Here is a 23,256-nt window from a genome sequence, read left to right as displayed (position 1 = left end):
TGTTTCCTACCCGGAGGAATATTTATGTAGCGCACTGTTTGTAATAGTTCCGCTAGAGGGCGCTCTAAAGTTCAAAAACCAAATTCCTCGTTGAACTTCATTAAAAAAATCAGGGCATATTTTGAGTCGAATTTCAAGACAGTTCGGATTATAACAACAGAACTAAACAAAACACACAATAAAGATTAAAAACTATGGATTGATTTAATAATATAGTCCGAAAACGTTGCAAAACGTGTCATTGTTGAGCCGCGGTGTTCGTAACTTCCGTTTCCCTTCCACTGGTTTAGTTCTATTAGCGGAAAGCATGGCGTCGGGTCACATCAGCAGTCTGGTTCACCTGTTTAATCGCGTTAACACCAGCAGAAACATTAGACCATTCAGAGGTGAGATCTCATAATGAAAAACAAGTGGCGCATTGCAGTACTGCTGGTGTTGATACGTTTATTTTTTGCGACTTTAAATATTATCTTTCATAAATGTTAGAGAAAAATAATTGGCTACATGATTTTATTTTATCCTAATGAATACATCTTATTTTATCCATGATTTTATTTTATCTTTTTGAATAAAACGATCTCTATGTTGGGGTTTCGGTGCCCTCCAGTGGCGTACTGCGGTACTGCTGGTGATAATTTTTTTTGTTTGTTTTTTTTCCTTTTAAAATATGATCTATCTTAAATGTTTGTGAAAACGAATTGGCTTCATGATTTTGTTTTATCCTAATGATTCAATTTTATTTTATCCATGATTTTATTTGATCCTTTTGATGTAAAACGATCTCTATATGCGGTTTCGCTGCCCTCCAGTGGCGTATGGCGGTACTGCTGGTGGTGATAAGTTTATTTTTTTCCCCCTTTAAAATATTATCTTTCATAGATGTTAGTAAAAACTAATTGGCTTCATGATTTTATTTTATCCTAATGATTCAATTTTATTTGATCCATGATTTTATTTGATCCTTTTGATGTAAAACGATCTCTATGTGCGGTTTCGCTGCCCTCCAGTGGCGTATGGCGGTACTGCTGGTGGTGATACGGTTATTTTTTTTGCTCCTTTAAAATACTATCTTTCGTAAATGTTAGTGAAAACGAATTGGCTTTGTGATTTATTTTATCCTAATGCTCTGTGATAATCCATGTAATATAGTAATGTTGGGATATTGGAACCGCAACTGGATATTTATGCCGCCAGAGGGCGCTCCATGCATTGCAAAGTTAATACATTATAATAAATAGATTAATAATAACAATGAATACCACATATCTTAAAGAAAGAAAAATATCTAAATTTCATTAAAGTCATAGTGGAGTTTAATTTTATTAAAATTATATATTTTATTTTTCTAAAGGTGGTTTGTATCATGTGTTACGCTTCCTCCTAGTGGGGCTGCGAGGTACTGCAAGACACCAATTTATTTTATCTGTAAATAATTGTTAATATTATTTATTGATTGATTGATTTTATTAGTTTATTTATTTTGCCGGTGTTTACTATGACTATGTTTTTTATCGATTAAATAAAGCAATGGGACCTGAACGGCCAACGGCGCGGATTGTTTCCTACCCGGAGGAATATTTATGTAGCGCACTGTTTGTAATAGTTCCGCTAGAGGGCGCTCTAAAGTTCAAAAACCAAATTCCTCGTTGAACTTCATTAAAAAATCAGGGCATATTTTGAGTCGAATTTCAAGACAGTTCGGATTATAACAACAGAACTAAACAAAACACACAATAAAGATTAAAAACTATGGGCCACGTGAATAATATAGTCCGAAAACGTTGCAAAACGTGTCTTTGTTGAGCCGCGGTGTTCCTAACTTCCGTTTCCCTTCCACTGGTTCAGTTCTATTAGCGGAAAGCATGGCGTCGGGTCACATCAGCAGACTGGCTCACCTGTTTAATCGCGTTAACACCAGCAGAAATATTAGACCATTCAGAGGTGAGATCTCATAATGAAAAACAGTCACATTTTGGTTATAAATAAGATGAATTTGTATGCGTAACTAGTGTAAATGTGTTGCAAACACAGCCAGAGTGTAGGACTGTGCTGTACTGTATAACCTACAACATTTCTGACCTTATGAATGAGTGATTTTGTGCTGGTTTGGCTTGTATGTGTTCACTTTCAACTCCGAGATTATAAGAAAACGACAAAAAAAAAAAAAAGTGCTGTTTTTCGATTTCAGTTGGAACTTTTCTGTCATCTCACAACAAATCTACTGTCAGAGGTTCGTCCATTAACGACAACAGGTCAGTGTTTCCAATGCGTACATAATGTGTTCATAAATGCACACTTAATTGTTCAGTTACTATGATGCATCTGCAGTTATTGCATGTCAGACTTCACCCATATCAGATAAAGTGTCATTGTGTTGCTTGTTTCTCTAAAATGCATCTCTTCTGTTTCAGTGATGTGGAAATCGCAGTGACAGCTGATGGAAACACAATAGTGTGTTATCATCCGGCAGAAGACGTACCCTATGAGTTCACACAGGTGCGTATGATGGTTTGTGAAAGTGCAAAACAGACCGATTTGTGGAGATGTTGTGCATAAGTGTGTGTGTTTTGTTTGTTTGCTGTAGCCGATCGTCAGGCCGGATGTCGTCAGTGATCATGCAGAGACGCACGAGCAGGTGCTCAAAGCCAGACTCGGTAAAGAGGTTTTAAATAACAAACAGGCCCCGACCATAGAGGAGCTCAGTAAGATGTTTTACACCACCAAACACCGCTGGTACCCCGTCGGACAGTGAGTTTGCATTCTCTACTGGACAAAAACAACATATTCTGCCTCGGTTCAGTTGAATGAACTGGTTTGTGTTTCTGTTTTCACTACAGGTATCACTCCAGACGCAGAAAGCCAAATCCACCCAAAGACCGATAGTCCTGGTCTTCTCTAATGTTCTTTGTACATGTACTTCTGCACATTAAATAAACCCTTCCTTCAGCTATTGGTTTAATGTATTGTGTATTATAATTTATTTGTTATCAATCATATTATAATTAACTTAAACCTTGAAAAAATCTATATTTGAAATAAAATTTGAACATTAATTGAAATAAAATATAAAAAGTTTTTAAAAAGTTGCCAAAGCAACGTTTATCATTTTTATTTAGTTTAACTTGAAGCTCTAAATTAACGAAAACTAAAACTGAGAAAAAAAATGTTAAAACTATAGATATTTAAAAAACAAAACGAATAATGTATGACGAAACACGACAAAAATCTAATAAAAAATTATATATATAAATGAAAACTAATTCAAAATAATTAATGTTAATGTTAACCATATCAATTGACATGAATGATATCTTTTTATTTTCTCAGCGTAGTATAACACATTCTAAATTTTTGGTGAAGTCATTCATTTGGTTAAAACTTGTATTTAATAGATCATTTACTTGGGTAAAGCAAGTTTATATAGCACATTTCATACACAATTAAAAGTGCTATACATAAAGAGGGGTTTAAAATAATCAACAGATGCATAACTAAAATGAACAATACAAAAGTAAAAAAAAAAAAGTAATTAATTTTAAATGTATAAACAAGAAGGAAAAGGATGTAAAAATAATCATAACATATCATGAACAATAAAGAAAAAAGATTAATAATTGATGCAAAATATATTAAAACAAATAATAAAGGAATAGAAGAATACATGTATAAGATTATACAGTGTTTTAAGAGGTGGGGGGGAACATTTAAACAATTAGAAATGCACACACAAAAAAGTAGGCACTCAGTAGAAAAACTACATTTCCCAGAAAAACTATTCGGAACAGACGATGATGTTTTTTACCGGAAGACTTGCGCGCATGCGCTGTCAACCTCAACGCGAGCTGCAGGGACCGGGCCACGGCGCAAACCGCATTAATAAAACAAGATGGCTGGATTGCCCCGCAGGATTATTAAGGTATAATTCCCATAATGTTTGTCTTGTGCGTTCCGTTGCGGTATTTGTGCGCGTTGCGAAAGCAATTCGTTAAAAATGAAAGAAAACGGCACGTGCTGCTGCTGGCCCGAGCTCGCGCTGCAGCAGGGAGGCTCCCGCGCGCTCACTGTTTCAAACACATAAAATATATGGGAATAGTCTTCATAGAAAGAGCGACATAGAGCAGTGGCATCAGAGCTTTCTGGATTGTAAGCGAGCAGCGATGCGCGTCTGTCAGCTGAGAGACTCCGGGTGTTTACAGATGCGGATCTCACGCGCCGCGCTGGGAAATACTGGAAATGTGTTCATGTGTTAGCAGAATATTCCGTTCAATGAGAGTTTGCATGCAAACAGGAAATGAATTGAGCTGTTTAGAAAGAGTGTGTGTCGTAAATATGTGGTTAGTGAATTTTAAGTACACAGAGATTCACCACTTGTTTGCGTTTTGTCTACACGATTCTAATCTTGCATTGCAGAATTTTAATTGTCAGCAAGTCTGATCCACACTGCAGCTTATTCTGGCCCAGAACCGCCCACTTAGACAGGAGGAGACCGTCGTCTGATTGACTGTTAAACAGACCAATCACAGTTCACCTACACAGTCACGTGCCATTTTGGCGTTGGTTTATCTTTAATGGATTATAACACTAATTATTTGATTTACACCAGTCTATTATTGTCAATAGTAGACTGGTGTAAATCAAATAATTGGTGTCACATAAAATGACAGGAATCTCCATTAATTGTATGTTTACAAAAAGTACTGATAATTTCTTAGACATCGTTCTGCTTGTGGATATTTAGTTTGCTTGCTACTAAGTGCCTCTCTACATTTTTTAAAGCATTTTATGGACAAACTTTATCAAAAGTATTCAATGCAGCTGCGGGTACTTTCTAAATGGATTTTGCTTTCATGCAACTGAAACCAAATAAAGTTCATCAGTATCATTACATTTATATTCATGCATTTGGCAGATGTTTTTTATCTGAAGCGACTTGCATTGCATTCAGGGTTTACATGTGATCAGTTCATGCATTCGAACCTATGACTTTGGCATTGCGTTTCACACGTGTGTGTTTCGCCAGGAGACGCAGCGCTTGTTGGCCGAGCCTGTGCCTGGAATCAGAGCGGAGCCTGATGAGGGAAACGCTCGGTATTTCCATGTGGTGATCTCTGGGCCGCAGGATTCGCCCTTTGAGGGCGGGACGTTCAAACTGGAGCTGTTCCTCCCAGAGGAGTATCCCATGGCTGCTCCCAAGGTCCGATTCATGACCAAAATCTACCATCCTAATGTGGACAAACTGGGCAGGATCTGTCTGGACATCCTGAAAGGTTATTATAGTGTTTGTAAAGCCTGACATATGAAATAATAGTCTGATTTTTTTTTTAATAGAGGAGTTTATTTAAATTTGCATATGTGTTTCATGTTTTGTATTATATTTGATATATAAGGATTTTATGGTGCATATAATATGATACAGTGAGAATATGAAGGGAAAACAGCTCAATTTTATTCAGTGACTCAAACTGAGCAAAAAAAAATTCAGTCTGGTGCAGATGCTGATATTTATATGGACAAAAAGTATACAATTCTAATGTTTGTAATGTAAATAACCGAGATCTACAGTACAGCTGATACTTGCGTAAAATGATCAGTCAGCACTCTGTATCTCCAATAATATGTCTTAAGATGATATTTACATGATCAAAACATATAATGCAATGCAATCCAGTGCTGATTGAGAGATGAAGAAATAAACGCTCCTCAGAAGATGTGAGATGTTCTGGAGGCTTGTGAAGATCATTCCTGCGCTGAGGAACAGTGAAAGTAAAGCTTCTGGAAACAAACGTTCCTCAAAAGATCCTGATGATCAGATTTGAGACGCACTGATTTTTCTAAAAAATAAATGATGGAGAATCAAGTAAAGCTGAGCTGCTTCAGTCCAGTAAGTGTTCATCTGGAAATATTACTATAGTTATTCTGACGTTTGCTTGATAAAAATCAGTCAAGATTTGTCAGCCAAAAGACACGTGAAGCTGAAGGTGGGCGTTTGTACAGTTATATTAAAAGAGCTTTTACTTGCTAAAAAACTACCAATCAGACGACAGAAGGCATGTAGTATATTGTGTGCAAGAGGTTTAACAGCAAAGTTTTGATCATTTAGAGACCTTCATGTATCAAATACAATGCTGTAGGCTTTATAGTGCTCATGGTCACATGTCTGTCTCTTCTCTCTTGTAGATAAATGGTCTCCGGCTCTTCAGATCCGTACAGTGCTGCTCTCTATCCAGGCTCTGCTAAGCGCTCCAAACCCTGATGACCCGCTGGCTAATGATGTCGCTGAACAGTGGAAGAGCAACGAGGCTCAAGCCATTGAAACAGGTGAGACCTTCTCATCAGCACTAGCTAGACGTTTATGTTGTTGTCTTATTACTTGTACTTGTTTGGAAGAAATTATTATTTATTGTTATTACCCATGTAATAAATATTTAACTGAGACGTTTCACCACTGTGCTCCTTTTGCCAAGACGAGGAAGAATATCTCTCACTTATTTCATTTCTGTTCCTATTCCAAACCAGGGTGGCCGCGGGTCCTTAAAAAGTCTTAAAATGTCTTAAATAAAGTTTTCCTAAAATAAGGCCTTAAAAAGTCTTAAAATGTCTTAAATTCAGATTCAGTAGGTCTTAAATATTTTTGGTCACATTACCACAAAAATTTCTCTAGTCTTAACGGACCCAGTGAGTGTCCATCAAGAGTACTTTTCCCACCCCGGTGTAGTTACCGCGTCATCAGAGAGAATTGCGGTTACAGAATACAGTCGAACACCAGCTCGCTGTCCAGCCTCCGAACTACTTTAAATGGATGTTTTGTCTGCTGATATGAAAAACTCACTGTATATCGTAATAACACATAGAATTTTTGACAGCGATGATATTTTGTTTTCTTTTTACATTTAAACGCGTTAAATATTACATATACATATGTAATATAATGTGTATTTCCATCACAGGCTTGGTCTTAAATTTCACATAAGGTGGTATTAAAAAGGTCTTAAAAAGTCTTAAATTTAACTTGTTCATATCTGTAGACACCCTGCAAACATTTCTAGCTTCAGATTTCAGCATCCTTATGTGTTTTTAGTAGTGCTGGGTAATGATTAATCGCATCCAAAATAAACGTTTTTGTGTACATAATATATGTGTGTGTACTGTGTATATTTGTTATGTATTTATAAAGACACATACAGCATATATGTAGAAAATAGTTATATATTTATATTCATAATTTATATATAAATATATTTAATATATAAACATAACAGTTTTCTTAAATATATACATTCATTTGTGTTTATTTATATATACATAATAAATATACACAGAAACAAACTTTTATTTTATATGCGATTAATCGTTGCCCAGCACTAATTTTTAGTTAGTAAAAGATTCTTTAAAAGATTATTTTTCATTGTGATGTCTTAAACTTCATTTATATGACGGGTAAATACCATAGTCAAAAAGCAAGATACATTACATTTAAACCAACTGTAATGTATTTGCTTCGGATTTACATTCACATTTATCATCACTTAAAATCTCCAATAAAAAATCTTTAAGAACATTCCACCTTACAATAGATTTTTTTTTGTTGTTGTACTTATTTTATTTATTTATTTTTAAACTTGCATTTCTGACTTTTATTTCCACCATATTATATTTAGTTATAAAAAAAAATAAAGGTAATTGCAACATTTTCTGACAATTCAGTTTTTTTTTTTCTTCCAGTTTATATCTCTCAAAATTGTAAAAACAAAGCCAGAATTGCAAGAGAAAAAGTTGCAATTACTTTATTTTAATTTTTTGTGGAAATTGGCTTCTAAAAAAACAACAAAAAAAACAGGTTCAGCTCAGTTCACTCAGTAATCAAAAGGAAAAAAAGAATGAAACCCATTTTTAAGACCATTAAGTTTTTTTTACTTTCAATGTTTTTTTGTTTGTTTGTTTGTTTTTTGTTGTTGTAATTTTTGCAATTCCAGTTGTTCTGATTCTCATTACTGTATTATGACTGTTTTTTTGAGATTCACCCAAATTAAATCGATATGATCTTAATTAATGTCCTGGAGGGTGTTTTTCTCTCTCTCACAGCCCGAACATGGACCAGGCTTTATGCCGGCAACAACATTGAAGTTTAGAAGAAGGAAACGGTGGCATCTGTAGAAAATAGTTATATATTTATATTCATAATTTATATATAAATATATTTAATATATAAACATAACAGTTTTCTTAAATATATACATTCATTTGTGTTTATTTATATATACATAATAAATATACACAGAAACAAACTTTTATTTTATATGCGATTAATCGTTGCCCAGCACTAATTTTTAGTTAGTAAAAGATTCTTTAAAAGATTATTTTTCATTGTGATGTCTTAAACTTCATTTATATGACGGGTAAATACCATAGTCAAAAAGCAAGATACATTACATTTAAACCAACTGTAATGTATTTGCTTCGGATTTACATTCACATTTATCATCACTTAAAATCTCCAATAAAAAATCTTTAAGAACATTCCACCTTACAATAGATTTTTTTTTGTTGTTGTACTTATTTTATTTATTTATTTTTAAACTTGCATTTCTGACTTTTATTTCCACCATATTATATTTAGTTATAAAAAAAAATAAAGGTAATTGCAACATTTTCTGACAATTCAGTTTTTTTTTTTCTTCCAGTTTATATCTCTCAAAATTGTAAAAACAAAGCCAGAATTGCAAGAGAAAAAGTTGCAATTACTTTATTTTAATTTTTTGTGGAAATTGGCTTCTAAAAAAACAACAAAAAAAACAGGTTCAGCTCAGTTCACTCAGTAATCAAAAGGAAAAAAAGAATGAAACCCATTTTAAGACCATTAAGTTTTTTTTACTTTCAATGTTTTTTTGTTTGTTTGTTTGTTTTTTGTTGTTGTCATTTTTGCATTTCCAGTTGTTCTGATTCTCATTATTGTATTATGACTGTTTTTTTGAGATTCACCCAAATTAAATCGATATGATCTTAATTAATGTCCTGGAGGGTGTTTTTCTCTCTCTCACAGCCCGAACATGGACCAGGCTTTATGCCGGCAACAACATTGAAGTTTAGAAGAAGGAAACGGTGGCATCACATGAGAGAAGTGGAACAGTCTCCTCCGGTCTTCTTTTGCATTTAAAGGACACTTTCTCAGACAAATTAAAACAGCAAGCGGAAAAAAAAAAATACGATTCAAAAGCAACTACTGCAGCCCTTTGGGTGAGTGTCGGTGTGTTCCTGGTCAGAGCTAATGTTCGCTCCACTATATGATCTCTCTGCTTCTGGGTTCGGCCAGGAAATGGCCTGGGGTTTCCCAGCATCCCTTGCGTGGTCACTACACAGGACCCTGTCAGAATGTGTAGTACAGTCTCTATTACAGTCATTAGCGCAGTGGATTTCACTGCAAACTGATTGTAGGCTCCAGGTGGATGGTTCATTTTTGTTAGTTCATTTTTATGTTAGGGGGTGTAGAGGGAGGGCCCGTTAAACGTGGGATGCATATATGCTGCTTCTCGGTCAGGGACAAAATGATGTGAATTATTTTCCTTTTCCTTCCTGTGAAACTCTTCAGTTCATTAAATGCATGTGGTGAACCCGTCTATATCATTGCCTATCTGACAGAACCTGCTCTGACGTTGTTGTATTCCAAACGAAACTTGTGTGAGTGTGCGTGTAAAGGTTTGTGTTTCGGCTGGAGTGGAATCTGTATGACTTGTCTGGGAAAATTAAATCTGTAAATGTTCAGTTTTAGTAAAAATATTTTTTGTTATGTTATTTGGTTTGTTCTCTTTATTTCTGAGGGGTTTTTACAGGTTCGAATCTGATTGTTATGGTAGCTTGTGACTGCCATGGAATTAAAAAAAGGTAGCAGTGTATTTTATCTCACAATTTTGGCTTTTTTTTCTCGGAATTCTGAGTTTGCATCTTGCAATTTTGACACTTTTTTGGAATTCTGAGTTTATATCTTGCAGTAAAAAATACACCGCAGAGTAAAGAGGAAACCGACAATGTGCCAATAGATGAGACAAGAGCAGGTTACTTCTGGTATGAAACAAGGTCTCAGGACTCTCAGCTTTCAAAGTTTGTCATTTTTAAAGAAAATCAAACAATAAATACCATTTTGTGGCTCTGTAATGACAGATCACTGTATTGTCTCAGTTAAAGCTCCACGTGAACTAATCGTCTTTCATATATACTTAAAGCACGAAATGAACATGAATGAACTCTCTGCGAATGGTCAATTTTGGCTTTTTTGTGGAATTCTGAGCTTAAACCTTGGAATTTTGAAATTTTTCTTGGAATTCTGAGTTTATATTTCAGTTTTAGTTTTTTTTCATGGAATTCTAAGTTTACATCTACCAATTTTGACACTTTTCTTGGAATTCAGAGTTTACATCTTGCGATTTTAACATTTTCTAAATTCTGCTTTTACATCTTGCAATTTTTACACTTTTCTTGGAATTCTGAGTTTATATCTCACTGTTTTAGCTCTTTTTTTCATGGAATTCTGAGTTTACATCTTGCAGTTTTGTACCGATTGTAGCTTAAAACCTCTCAGCAGATAAAAAATACAGTTTGTCAAATAATTTCACAGTATGAATGGCATGAAAACAAACACTGCAGTTGTTTAATCTCAACGACTATGAATTATGCTTAAACATGGCTGTACTGCCTTGCTAGTTTGTTAATGTGAAAGTTTGCTTCTTCAAATAAAATAGAAAATTGATCTGGTTTTGAGAGAAGTCCCTTTAAACCATATTTCCGATTAAAATGTTTCTGTACAAAAGATAATTTGTTTATTAAATTACAGCTGTTACAGTATTACTTTGTCAAAGATGAGGTGGCAGAAGCATCTGAAAAATAATTACAGTATATTTAGATGGTCTAACACATGGACAATTGCAGTTTTTTTTTTTTTTTTTGACAATTTAGAGCAAAATTGGTATGTAATTAAAAATGAACATAAGGTGCATCCACTCAGCTGCTCAAGTTTATAAAAACAAAGGCTTCATATATTTTGTTTAATACAAATAACATTCCTTAATTTGAAATTAATAATTTTAGCCTTTAAATTAAAAGTCAGTTCTCCAGTACAGTATATAAAAGGAGTTCTGTCTCTCTTAAATGGGACTTTTAATTCCAGATTTCCAGTGTTGACTCAGACTTTCACTGTATTTGAGCCGCAGTGACCTCTGACAGAGCTTCATTGCTGGATTTATGAATCGAGCTGTCTGAGAACCGCAGGACGGTGGCTCTTATCTCTCTTCTGTTCCACATGACTCAGTTCTTCTACCAAACACACATTATATAACTGTCTGAGTAGCAGTGCTGCAGAGCTGCAAGTTATTTCTGACTTCCACATTTCTCCGTCCTGTATGTTTGTTTGTGTGTGTGTGCAGGCCGTTTATAGGATTAAGACATCGAGAGCAATCAAAACAGTCTCTTGTTTCTGTTTTCTCATTTCTAATGAGCCGTTTGTTATGTCTGCAGTGTCTGAATGGCTACCATTACGACATTTCTAAAGACCTTGGGAGCATAGCTTGTAATAATGTCAAGAGTGTTTGTATATGGTCACGAATAGAACTGACTACTGTTTACTATTTAGCACTAACAGATGAGTATTTCTGACCAGTAAACGTTCATATTCATTATGAAGTTTCGGATTCTACAAAAACAAGATGGTTACCCTCGTGCAGCTCAATAAATGTGAATTAAAAGTCACGTTCAGTAAGTGTGTGGCAGCTGTTGCTCTGATCAGATCCATGTAATCTCATTAAGGCCGTGAACAGATTCACACTTCTCTGTTCTGTCTCAAAATCTGTTGAGCCCATGGCAAACAATTATTTACATTGTACTGATTAATGTGCTTAATGAGTTTGGCCCATGTTGAGTTGAGGTGGTATTCTATGTCAGCATGACACATGTTAAGTTAATGCAACAGATTTTAGAGCATTCCTCACTAACCAGATGTCTGTAATTCACTCATTAAAGACATGACGACTGCAGGCATGTGCAGTGATCCCTGTCTTAGGTAACTAAATCCACCCAAGAAAAATTATTCTCTATAATAATATTATATATAATAATATTATAGGGCAAGTTGTCACAGGTCTATATCCCAGTAACTATTTGGTTTTGAGTCAAACGCCCAATTACACGAATGATTTTACCAGTAAACCTACCTTGAAAATAGTCTTTGAGCGTTTATCATTAAAAGTGCCTCTAGTTTCACTCAAATCTGCTAATGACAAGTCTCTCCCAAACTGTTTCTTCATCATGTTTGCACAGTGATAACAGAAAAAATGTTGTCAGATTCTTTTGTTGTCAAAGTTAAACAATGTCATCATCGTAATTCAATCAGATCAGTATCTATGCCAAAGTCCAGCATTCCAGGTTGTCATTAACAGCACTACATTAATGAAAAATTTACAAATGGTATTCATTTTATTTAATTTACATTATTTAATTTACATTAAATGCATTAATGCACTGCTGTATATGCAACTGGATGGGAACGGTGTACAGTATTTATTTAGTATTCATTATTTTCTGCATTCATGTAGTTTTCATTCATATCTACATATTTTGTCGGAACACACGTAAATAATCAGCTAACTAAAATATGTTCTAAGAATGGTTTGTTAACGTTCCCCGTTTTTATTTTTACGTTGTTTAAACATTTTTTTCTAGGTTATGCAAATGTTAGAGAAAACCTTAAAGAAACGTTCCATTTTTTTCATTATGCAAACATTTCAGGAACGTTACTTTTGAACTTTCTCAGTGTCTATGGATAATGTCTACCGTGAATTATCTGATGCTCAAAGTACGTGTCTTGGCTAAAAAACTAATTTATATAGGTCTATTAACATTAATGTTAATATATAAATAGTTGTGAATAGTAAAAGATAAAACAAATTATGTCATAACTACCTGCAGTATATGTGGCAGGAGGCCACGCAGTAATGCGGTAACGGATGAGTGTGAGCGCAGTTCACGGATCCGCCTGACGGAGGTCTCGAGCGCTGCGGCCGGTAATTACAAATCCTACTACGGCCAAGGTGTCGCTTATGCATATTAATTAATGTGTGATGACGTCGAGGAGTTGCCTTCCAATGGTGAACGCTGTTGATTAATATATGCTGACGTTGCCTGGTAACCTTCCAATGCTGACGGTTTATCTCATGAATATTAAGTACCAAGCCGTCAACATACTAGCGTTAGTAATTTCGCACCCGGCCCACCACACACGTATATATATACCGGGGGAAACGAGATATTTTGACCTGGGAATGGACAGCGGAATGCAGAGTTGTCGTTAGAGAATCGAATTTGCTGGACTAAACGCGGAGGAATGATTTAAATTGGATTTAAAACCAACGCAAACCCGTAGGCTCGGTCCAGCCCAGTATTGGTCTGCTTCTCGCCGTCGGTGGTGACTCACGGAGCTCGGGCCGTTCACGGAGCATTGCTGACCGGTCGGATAAATCTACGGAAGGACCGACAGGACTTCAGCATGAAGTTCAAACCGAACCAGACGCGGACGTACGACCGGGAAGGATTCAAGCGGCGGGCGGCGTGTCTGTGCTTCAAGAACGAACGGGAGGATGAGGTACGGAGATATTAACCTCGTTATCTAAACCAGACATGATGCTCGGATGATAAATCGGTGTATCAACACGCACTGACACTTTCACCTGTGGCCCAGCCAGAATATATGTGAGCATACAGATATTTGTTGAGTAAATATGTATATATTGCATATATAAGAGCTATCAATCAGGTGCTAGTATGCTGTCATGTAATGTCATCTAGTACATCAGTGCTGTGTTTCATCATGGATGGATACGTAGATGCATAGATTGATGATATGAATTTGAAATTTGCAGTGCATCAGCATACAATACATACACAAAACAAATAATGCACTATACAGACACACCAGACAATGTATTGTTTACATCTGTAGTGCTGGAAAAAAATCTGAGATCAGTTTATCATTGTTAAGTGTTCTTAGAAAGTGAGGTTTTTGCAGCATGCACTGCTCAGATCACTGCACAGTGTAATCTAGAGCACATCTGTTCATTTAATTCTCATCCAGGGCTGTAATCTCTGTCACACAACCCTGCGCTGGCCAAAATCCCATTGATCCTCATTAGTCAAGTAAACCTGTTTCTACTGCATAATAACCCATTAGAAAACTCTATCTATCTATCTATCTTGTCATTGCACACATGTTCGTCTCCTGTCACCCATCATGACTTAAAGGCACTTTAGACTGTCGGTCACTGGGCCTCCATAGTACAGTTATGCAATAAAAGCACGTCAGACTGCAGTTCTCTGAAACTCCCTCTGTTTATGCATGTACAGTATACAGCTGCACCAGGTTCATCCACCTCTGACAATGGACTGTCATGAAAAGACATAAGATTGAATGGCATATAACACCCAGTGACACCTTTTGAAAAATCACATTAAAAAAAAAACCCTTGCAATATTAACTCATTTTTGGATTTTCTTGTTGTAAAGGTTTGTTGCTGAATATCTTGTATCAGCCCCAAAGAGAGCTGCTTTTTATGAGTTTTTGTGTTTAATGTGTGATTAATATGAATAGAGACAATAAAAGAGTGCAATCATCTTGTGGGCGACCAGTAAAGCCTTGAGTGCATCTTGTAAATAATTAATCACATCATAAACTTGAATATATGTAAGCGTTGATGCACACTAGTGAATTTTGTGCTTAAAGGAATAGTTCATCCAAAAATGAAAATTTCTGAAAATTTGTTGACCGTTGGAGATACAGATGAGTTTGCTTCTTCATGGTGACAGATTTAGAGAAATGTAGCATTCCATCACTTGCTCAGCAATGGATCCTCAGCAGTGAATAGGTGCCATCAAAATGAGAGTCCAAACAGCTGATTAAAAACATCACAATAATCCAAACATCTCCAGTCCATCAGTTAACAACATCATGTGAATCCAAAAACTGCGTGTTTGTAAGAAACAAATCCATCAAGACGATTTAACATCAAACCGTTGCTTCTGGCTAAAATATGAGTCCAGTGAAAAAGTCATCTGGTCCGAATCAGGAGAGAAATATGCATCAAGCACAGTTTACAACCCAAAACAGTTCTGAACAAATATGTGGGTGGATTTTGAGGTGAGAGACAATAGGAAATTGACTTTTTCACTGGAGGAAGCATTGTTATAAATTATGGACTCATTTTTTTGGCCAGAAGTGATGGTTCGAAGTTAAACGTCTTAATGACGGACTTGTTTCTTACAAACACGCTGCTTTTCACTTTATAAGACATTAATTGATAGACTGGAGTGATCTGGATTATTGTGATGTTTTTATCAGCTATTTGGAGTCTCATTCTGACGGCACCCATTCACTGCAGAGGATCCATTGGTGAGCAAGTGATGGAATGCTACATTTCTCTAAATCTGATGAAGAAACAAACTCAACTACATCTTGGATGGCCTGAAGGTGAGGACATTTTCAGCAAATTTTCATTTTTGGGTGAAAGTCGATTCCTTTTAAGTGGCCATTTTCAGAGGTTTCTGCTTTTCTGATAATCCTTCATTCTGTCACTTCCTTGTATCCAAGTAACCAAAGAGAAGAATCTGAGTTGTTGGAGCTGTCGTGTGGGATTGCTGGTGTAAATCTGGGGTTGCTTCATATCCACTCTGTATGCCTGCTGATCTCAGAGCATCTCCACAAACAGTCCTGGCACTGCATGCCAACTCCAGACTGATCCACAGTCAGTGCATGTCTGTGTAAGTGAGGGGGAACTCATTTGAAATGGCTGCCCTTTGTGTCGGAGTGAAAGAGGGTGAGCAGGGGACAGAGGATCGGCGATCGCTTGAGTCAAAATCCCTCCCATTCAGCGCACTTTATAGATTCGGTCTCTCGCTACAGCGGCGATCAGCGACGGTGAGACAGAGAGCGTGTTAGCAGAATCTAAACATCATCCTAGTGATTTGTCTCATACAAAAGCTTACAGTTGTTCAAAAATGCATGACTATAAAATGCTACAGGTGTCTAAAGAGTCAATAGCACTTTATACAGTACAGATTAATGTTGCTCAATAATGGTCAAATTAATAATCATGATTGTTTTCATTTGAGAAATTTCTTTTTGCATTTCATAAGAATTATTGCACTTTCATGTAAGCATAAATTAAGAAAACATCAACTCATGTGCAAGTTTATCTTTCTACATCATAAACAAAAAACTCTTAAAGGGAAAGTTCACCCAAAATGATAATTCTGTGATTATTTTCTCACCCTCAAATTGTTTCAAACTTGTATGAATGTCTTCCCTCTTTTAAACACAAATACGATATTTTGAAAGATGTGTGTAACCAAACTTGCTGGTAGCCATTGACCTCCATAGTATGGAAAAAATACTTCCTTTGTGTTCAACTGAAGAAAGAAACTCATAGGTTTGGAACAACATGGGGTGAGTAAATGATGACTGAATTTATTTTTTGGGGGGTGAACTATCCATTTAAGAGGCTTCTCTCAAATTCCTAATATTAATTGCAATAATTCCAAATGTTAATGTTTTTCTATAATTAACAAAAATGCTGTGTGTTGTAGCACAGAAGTACCATAATTGCATTTATTCAGCAACCATAATATAGCTGAGATTACTTTTTGGATATTGCAAATAATGAAGCTTATATAATCAATGCGATCAAATACAGTGATCGCTATTAAAATACAGATCGTTTCAAAGCAGCTTCACAGTAGTAAACAAAAATCAGTGATGCCTTACGCCATTTAGCATCATGTTTAGTATTAAACATGTACAGTCATGTTTTCCCAGAATCTGAGTTATTGTAAACATACAGCAGATTTAGAATAACTGTGACATGCCACTGCTAAAATAGTCACATGCATAGGCACTCAAGAATGATTTCAACCACACGGTTCACTGTAGTCACCTGACTTTTTATTATGTGATGATAGATTTTTCTTGTCTGGGTCTGTTTGTGGTGTGGTGGTTAAGGCTGGTTAGTTCAAATGAAATGCACTGGTGTGTCCTTAAACAGGACGCTTAACCCCAGGGTTGCTCCAGGGGGTTTGTCCTTGTAATAAGTTCATGGTGCTGTGCTGCGATGACATTGGGTTGAAGTCACAGAAACCGGAAAACTCTGGTCGTTTGGTGAGAAAATTAGATTTTAAAATATAATCCTATTTATCCTGATATGAAAGACAGTGGTGAGTTTACATGTAAAAAATCATGTCAGATCTGTTATGTTTGTGCATTTAACTCTAAATCAATATGATACTTCATCTCTTTGCTCTAGTGTTTAATCATTCTGGTTCTGACCGCTGGATTCAAGTGTGATTTCGTCATATTAATTAAACACCTGATGATTCATGTTTTGCACCCACATTGTTTTGATTAAAAACGTCCTTGATGCGTCTCTGAGAATCTCTTCATATCAACATGAAATAACATTCACCATCCATTTTACTACAGCAATGTGATGAATTTCTGAACAAAAAAAAAAACTGAATTATGTCCATCACGAATCGATAGATCATAAAAAGTAGATTTTGATTTCAAGCTGACTTTAAGACAATATGAAGAAGTGAAAAATGTGGGAAAAAAACTATTATATATTATTTATGCATGTTATATAATTATTTAATAAAAATTAATGATATATTAAAAACAATCAACAATATATTATTTAAATAATGAATTATATGTTCAACACAATTTCTGTTTTATTGCCTTTTGCTGACTTAATGTAAAAAGATAGAATTAAGTTAGAAATTAGAATCACCATTGAGAATAATTAGAAAATTAGAAAAAAGCATTTGAATATAATAAAAATATCATAAAAATAATGTCATAAATTATAATCCAAATATATAATGCACTTACAACTGTGTGTGTGTGCATGTGTATATCAGTCTAGAATAACTTTGTTTATTATTATTTACTTGTTTATTTATTTTTGGTTAGTTATTCCAGACTGATTTTTACATCCCTGCAATAAGATACAAAACCCCTCAATTTTGAGTCCTGATCACCATTTCAGAGTTTATTTTGCAATAATGATTGGGTGACTCTACATTATCCTTGTTTTATTCTTGTTGTTTTGGGGTCAATTATGATATGCATGTGTTTTCATGAGATTCAGCAGGGTGGAATTATGGGACCGTAAATTACTGGTTGTGTTTGAGTGATTCTCAAACCTGTTTGTATAAGAGGTTTCATTGTCATGTACTTTTCTTGAACTGTATGGTACTGTACTTCATCACTGAGTGACAAGAACACACAGGTCATAGTTGTTTTGATGATTGAGTGGTTGAAAATAAGCTCTTTTGTATCTTAAGCTGATGGTCATGTGTGACCGGCCCTGGTTATCTGTGGGAAACCAGAACTGGACTAACGTGTTTCAAGAAAACAGCTGTTTTAGGAGAATTGCATGTAAACAGAAGAACTGTGAGTGTGTTTTGAGTACACAACTTTAAGATGCCACATATATATTCAAATCCTGTGTAAAGAAAGCTTTCTTTTGTGATTTCGGCTCTCTTTAAGCAGGTGACCCGTTCTCGTGGTTAGCTATTCAGCACGTCGTAAAAATAACCTCAGTCTGGCCCAGAACATGCCAGGTGACAGCAAGTGTCATGAACTTGACAGATGCACGTGATGTCACAATGCCACCACCATCAATCCCACAATCCTCTTAGTGTAGGACACACCTGAGGACCAATCAGCAGCTGGAGGATTAGCCAATCAGAGATCAAGATGTACCATCACAATTGCACTTCTGCAGCATCCATCTGTCAGAAGTCACTCACACCAGGGTTATTATTATTAACTAGAAGAACTATTAAACATGTTTAACTACTAAAACTATTAAGCTCAGGAAAGCAATGCAAACATTGTTGTTTAATTTGTGCCGTTTTTACTTGTAATTAATGTTTTATGTGCTGTATACCCTTCTAATGCTCTGTAATATGATATTTTGTTTGTATTGTATTCCTGCTCGTTTCTGAAAAGGTGGTCAGATTATCATTAACTAAAACCATAAAAAAGTTTAATTTGAAATAAAATAAACTTAACTGAAATAAAATAAAACCTTAAACTTACTTTATTCCAAGGAAACATTCTCATTTAACTTAATGTATTAAAATAACTAAATTAATACATTTAAATAAAAAAAATAAACTATATAGACATTGAAAAAAAATAATAAAAGTGACACAACAAAATTACTAAAACTAAAATTAAAATGATAATACATTTAATATATTTATAAAATATAAAAATAAAAACTAATCCAAAATATTAATTAAAACTATTATATATATATATATACATATAAAACAACACTGAGCCAGACTCTAAAGTATTACAAATACAAGTACAAATACAGTAGGCTTGTGTGCAACCCTTTAGATCGCGAAATTTGCGTCAAAATAATTTTCATTCATCTCAATAAATGATTGGTGTGTTTTGAAGAAGTATCTGTGACAAACCACCAATAAATCACAATAATCCTGTGCTATAACCACTGCGCTGGTTTCTGCAGGTGCTGTTGGTCAGCAGCAGTCGAAACCCGGATCAGTGGATTGTTCCTGGAGGAGGAATGGAGCCGGAGGAGGAGCCGTGTGGAGCTGCTGTACGGGAGGTCTTTGAGGAGGTGACACATTGTCTTTTAACATCATTTCTAGCAGTCAGGGTTTTACTGGTGTTATTTACCTGACTTTGGGAGTCTCATGGCTAAATGAAAGATTTTTGTGGATTTGATCTCTCTCCTTCTCTCTCTCTCTCCCTCAGGCTGGAGTGAAGGGTAAATTAGGACGTTTGCTCGGTGTGTTTGAGGTAAGGCTCTTCTCTCTCTCCTGATTGGACGGTTGAGACTCCTGAATGGATGTATCATGAGATGAGGCGATTACAGTCCCTCTTACTGAAAGAGTTTATTTTTCAACAACAGCAGAACCAGGACCGGAAACACCGGACGTATGTGTATGTTCTGACGGTCACAGAGACGCTGGATGCCTGGGAGGACTCGGTCAATATTGGTGAGTTTGTGTGTGTTTGTGTGCTGCTTCTTTTGTGATGGATCTGAAGGTATTTAGCCCTCGGGGTCTCATGATTGTTCAGCTATTTCCTGACTGCATGTATATTATACACACACACACACACACACTGGTTTCATGCTGTTGAGTCTATAAGTCTGAGACCACAAGTGAAAATGCCTCTATTTGCATGTGTTTTTAAATTTAATGATTTTTTTATTTAATTGAATTCATATATTTATTGCAAAAATATAAATAACAGGATCTATACAGGATATATTTTTCAACTGCCTTCTTATCCCCCATTAATAAAATAAAATTCAGTTCAGTTCAATTGAATTCAATTTAACTATATCTTTAAGAAAACAAGAAAATAGACATAAATATTTAATGGCCTTCCCATCCTTTCCCTGCTCCCTTAATTTATATTTTTATGTAATTTTATTTTATTTTATAATTTAATTGAAAACATATCATTATTGCAAAAATGTGAAAGATAAGAACATTTAAAAAAAAAAAAGAAACTCAATATACATATATTTTAACTGCTTTCCCATCATTTCCTGCTCCCTAAAAATAAATTAATCTTTAAAATTTACATTTATTTAATTAGATTTTTAAATTTAATTTAAATCATATCTTTATTGCAAAAATATAAAGGATAACAAAATGTACTTTTTTTTTTTTAACTGCCCTCCCACTTCAATTCAATTCAACCTTATCGTTATTGCAAAAATATGAAAGATTACAAGAAAATCTCAAAAACAGTAAAAAAAAAAATTATACATTATTTTTAAGTGCTTTCCCATCCTCCCCTTTAAACTCAATTCAAATTTCAAAATATGAAAGATAAAAAGAAAATCTCCAAAAAAATGTAACCCCCTTAATAAAATTTTTTTTTTTTTACATTTTATTTTATTCCATTTTATTATTTAATTGTATTTAATTTAATTTAAAAACGTATTTAATTCAATAATAAAACACTATTGCATGATGATGATCCATGTTTTAAGAAAGTTTTAAGACCCCACAATATATTTCATAATATTCTAATATTTACAGTCTTTGCAGTGTATTTTGCTCATGCTGCAGTATTTGTCCCGTAGGCCGGAAGCGTGAGTGGTTTCCCGTCGATGAGGCCATCAAGGTCCTGCAGAGCAACAAACCCGTTCACGCCGAGTACCTGAGACGCCTGCGGATCAGTCGCCCATCCAGCACCACCAACGGCAACCTGCTCCTGCCCCAGACATCTCCCAGCACCCTCACACCGCTCTTCAGCGCTCCGGCGTCAGCCGCACGCAGATAGGACACACACACACTCAGTACAACACACACACGTCTACATGAACCACCCACACACATCTCCAGGGCCTTTATGACCCTCACAGCACCTCTTAGGCACCTTTGGGATGTTCTTTAGAGGGACAAACCAAAGTCGTGTGGGATTTCTGGTGAAGAATGCCTTAACCATTTATTTTTGAAGTCGGTTACTGTCGGCTGATGGGTTTTAGTTGTTGTAATGGAATAATAATTATTGACCAGCTTTACATAGCAGTTACATGGAAGTGCACTTCCATTATTCCTCCATCACACTGACTCGCAGAGCTCGGCATTCTGGGATTGTGACGTAGGGAATGTCAGTTTCATTCCACGCGGCTTTATCAGCGTTTGACCTCCGAATTCAGTCTGTTAGCGCTGTCGTGACCCCAGACTTCCCTTTAAGACTCAGACGAGCCCTTTAAAAGCCCCCTTCATTGCTGCTCCTGACCGGATAACTGGATTCCTGAAAGCATCAGAGATTCTGGTCGATGAGATTTCTGGGAATTAGTTGGTGAGCAGGAGGGTCGTAATCTCATTTTATGCTTTGATTAAAAAACAAACGTTTGTAAATATACTAAAAGACTGAAGATGACAAATGATGTATGATGGTTTTTAACTAAAATGCAAATGTATTAATCTTTTCTGCTCTTAACTCTTTCTATGAGGTCTTTCTTTAGGTGATTTTGAAAAGAGAACAGAACTGTGAATTTTGTCAGAGAAAAAAAAGAAATGCTAACGGGTAAATCTCATGGAACTGGTCAAGAACATGCACAGGTCATATTTCAGTACAAAAATTATATATATATATATAAAATGAAAGATAAAGCAGCCTTTTTTCAAGACCGTTCGAATTTTTATGGCACATTTTCCTATATTGTTATTACTATAGTGCACAATGAATGATGTATTATTTAAATTATATTGTATTTATACAGTGTGGTATTATTTGTTTTATTGCCCTTAATTCATGCTTATTTAATTAAAAAAATATATTTTGTACTGTAAATACTGTATTACAGTAATTAACACCTAATAAGTATAACAATTAAAAATGGAAACTTTAAAGAAGATGTAATGTTAAAAAAAGAAATCATTAAAATAGGTTTCATTTTCTTGATGCAAAAAAATCTATCTATTTATATTTTTATAGATCACAATATAAAAAAAATTTTAAAGGTCATTAAAAAGGCTACATAAAAAAATTACATTAAAAAATATATATACATATATAAAATGAAATATGAGCTGTAAATGTTTCGTGAGATTAACCCAAATGAATCTTTGGCACCAGCAAAGCCTTGAATATCTGTCAGATGTGAGGATTGGGTGCCTTTTTCCTTTTTTAAAACGTTTAACAACACATTGTACTGTCATTGTTTTTTGTTTGAAACACTGATGTACATTTGTTGATGGCTGCTGCTGTGAATGCATCTCTCCAGTGGCTGTCAGTGGGCTGATCTCAGATCTGCTGTAATCACACTGAACCCCAACACGTCCCTCCAGCTCATGTTTAGTTTGTGTGTGCTTGCGGATATGTTTTGATGTGTGAAAACGAACAGGTCAGTGCCAGTCGTTCATTTGGATTGAGCGGATGTACAAATAACACTTTCCTTTAGATTACACTGAGATGTGAAGTGTCAACAGCAAAACTAACTAAATGTACATTTCCTAAAACATTTGGACTATGTCCTTTAGTAAAACAACAAACAGGAGTGTTATGGTGAAGTTATTTGCCACACGAGATGTACAGTCTAATATCTCGGGTTTTCACAATGAATTCTGATACTTTGTGAGGCGTGAACTGTAAACTGCATTAGGCCTGAGGAGTGTTTTAATAGATTTACAGGTTTGTGAGTCAGATTAACTGTCTCT

The 23,256-nt window shown here is 35.3% G+C and overlaps 3 protein-coding genes and 1 long non-coding RNA gene across 5 annotated transcripts; 3 read left to right on the top strand and 1 right to left on the bottom strand.

The window, feature by feature from the left end:
* Nucleotides 1-337: 337 nt before the first annotated feature.
* On the top strand, nt 338-22,264 carry LOC107708005 (diphosphoinositol polyphosphate phosphohydrolase 3-beta-like). The gene is made up of 7 exons (XM_016512146.1): nt 338-342; nt 10,180-10,184; nt 13,448-13,624; nt 19,575-19,685; nt 19,823-19,867; nt 19,980-20,067; nt 21,171-22,264. The coding sequence occupies exons 3-7, from the start codon at nt 13,529-13,531 to the stop codon at nt 21,368-21,370; spliced, it is 540 nt and encodes a 179-aa protein (XP_016367632.1). The 5' UTR covers nt 338-342; nt 10,180-10,184; nt 13,448-13,528; the 3' UTR covers nt 21,371-22,264.
* Nucleotides 1,784-2,952, top strand: LOC107708003 (39S ribosomal protein L42, mitochondrial-like). Its single transcript, XM_016512144.1, has 5 exons — nt 1,784-1,941; nt 2,189-2,252; nt 2,412-2,496; nt 2,585-2,748; nt 2,838-2,952. Exons 1-5 carry the CDS (start codon nt 1,863-1,865, stop codon nt 2,881-2,883), a joined length of 438 nt encoding a protein of 145 aa, XP_016367630.1. The 5' UTR covers nt 1,784-1,862; the 3' UTR covers nt 2,884-2,952.
* LOC107708002 (ubiquitin-conjugating enzyme E2 N-like) lies at nt 3,804-8,149 on the top strand. 2 transcript variants are annotated; one of them, XM_016512142.1, is made up of 4 exons: nt 3,804-3,916; nt 5,021-5,267; nt 6,178-6,318; nt 8,083-8,149. In XM_016512142.1, exons 1-4 carry the CDS (start codon nt 3,887-3,889, stop codon nt 8,127-8,129), a joined length of 465 nt encoding a protein of 154 aa, XP_016367628.1. In that variant the 5' UTR covers nt 3,804-3,886; the 3' UTR covers nt 8,130-8,149. The 2 variants fall into 2 exon arrangements, with proteins under 2 accessions (XP_016367628.1, XP_016367627.1); XM_016512141.1 differs by lacking the exon at nt 3,804-3,916 and adding an exon at nt 4,795-4,821.
* Nucleotides 8,079-9,907, bottom strand: LOC107708006 (uncharacterized). The gene is made up of 3 exons (XR_001636312.1): nt 9,110-9,907; nt 8,439-8,441; nt 8,079-8,148 (listed from the first exon to the last, which is right to left on the bottom strand). It is a non-coding gene; the product is annotated as an uncharacterized LOC107708006 (long non-coding RNA).
* Nucleotides 22,265-23,256: the final 992 nt, after the last annotated feature.

The sequence above is a fragment of the Sinocyclocheilus rhinocerous genome, unplaced genomic scaffold, assembly GCF_001515625.1.
Source record: "Sinocyclocheilus rhinocerous isolate Xijiao unplaced genomic scaffold, SAMN03320098_v1.1 scaffold475, whole genome shotgun sequence".
Taxonomy (NCBI): Eukaryota; Metazoa; Chordata; class Actinopteri; order Cypriniformes; family Cyprinidae; genus Sinocyclocheilus; species Sinocyclocheilus rhinocerous.
The sequence above is the reverse complement of the archived record's forward strand: the minus strand, read 5'-3'. Positions and strand labels throughout refer to the sequence as shown.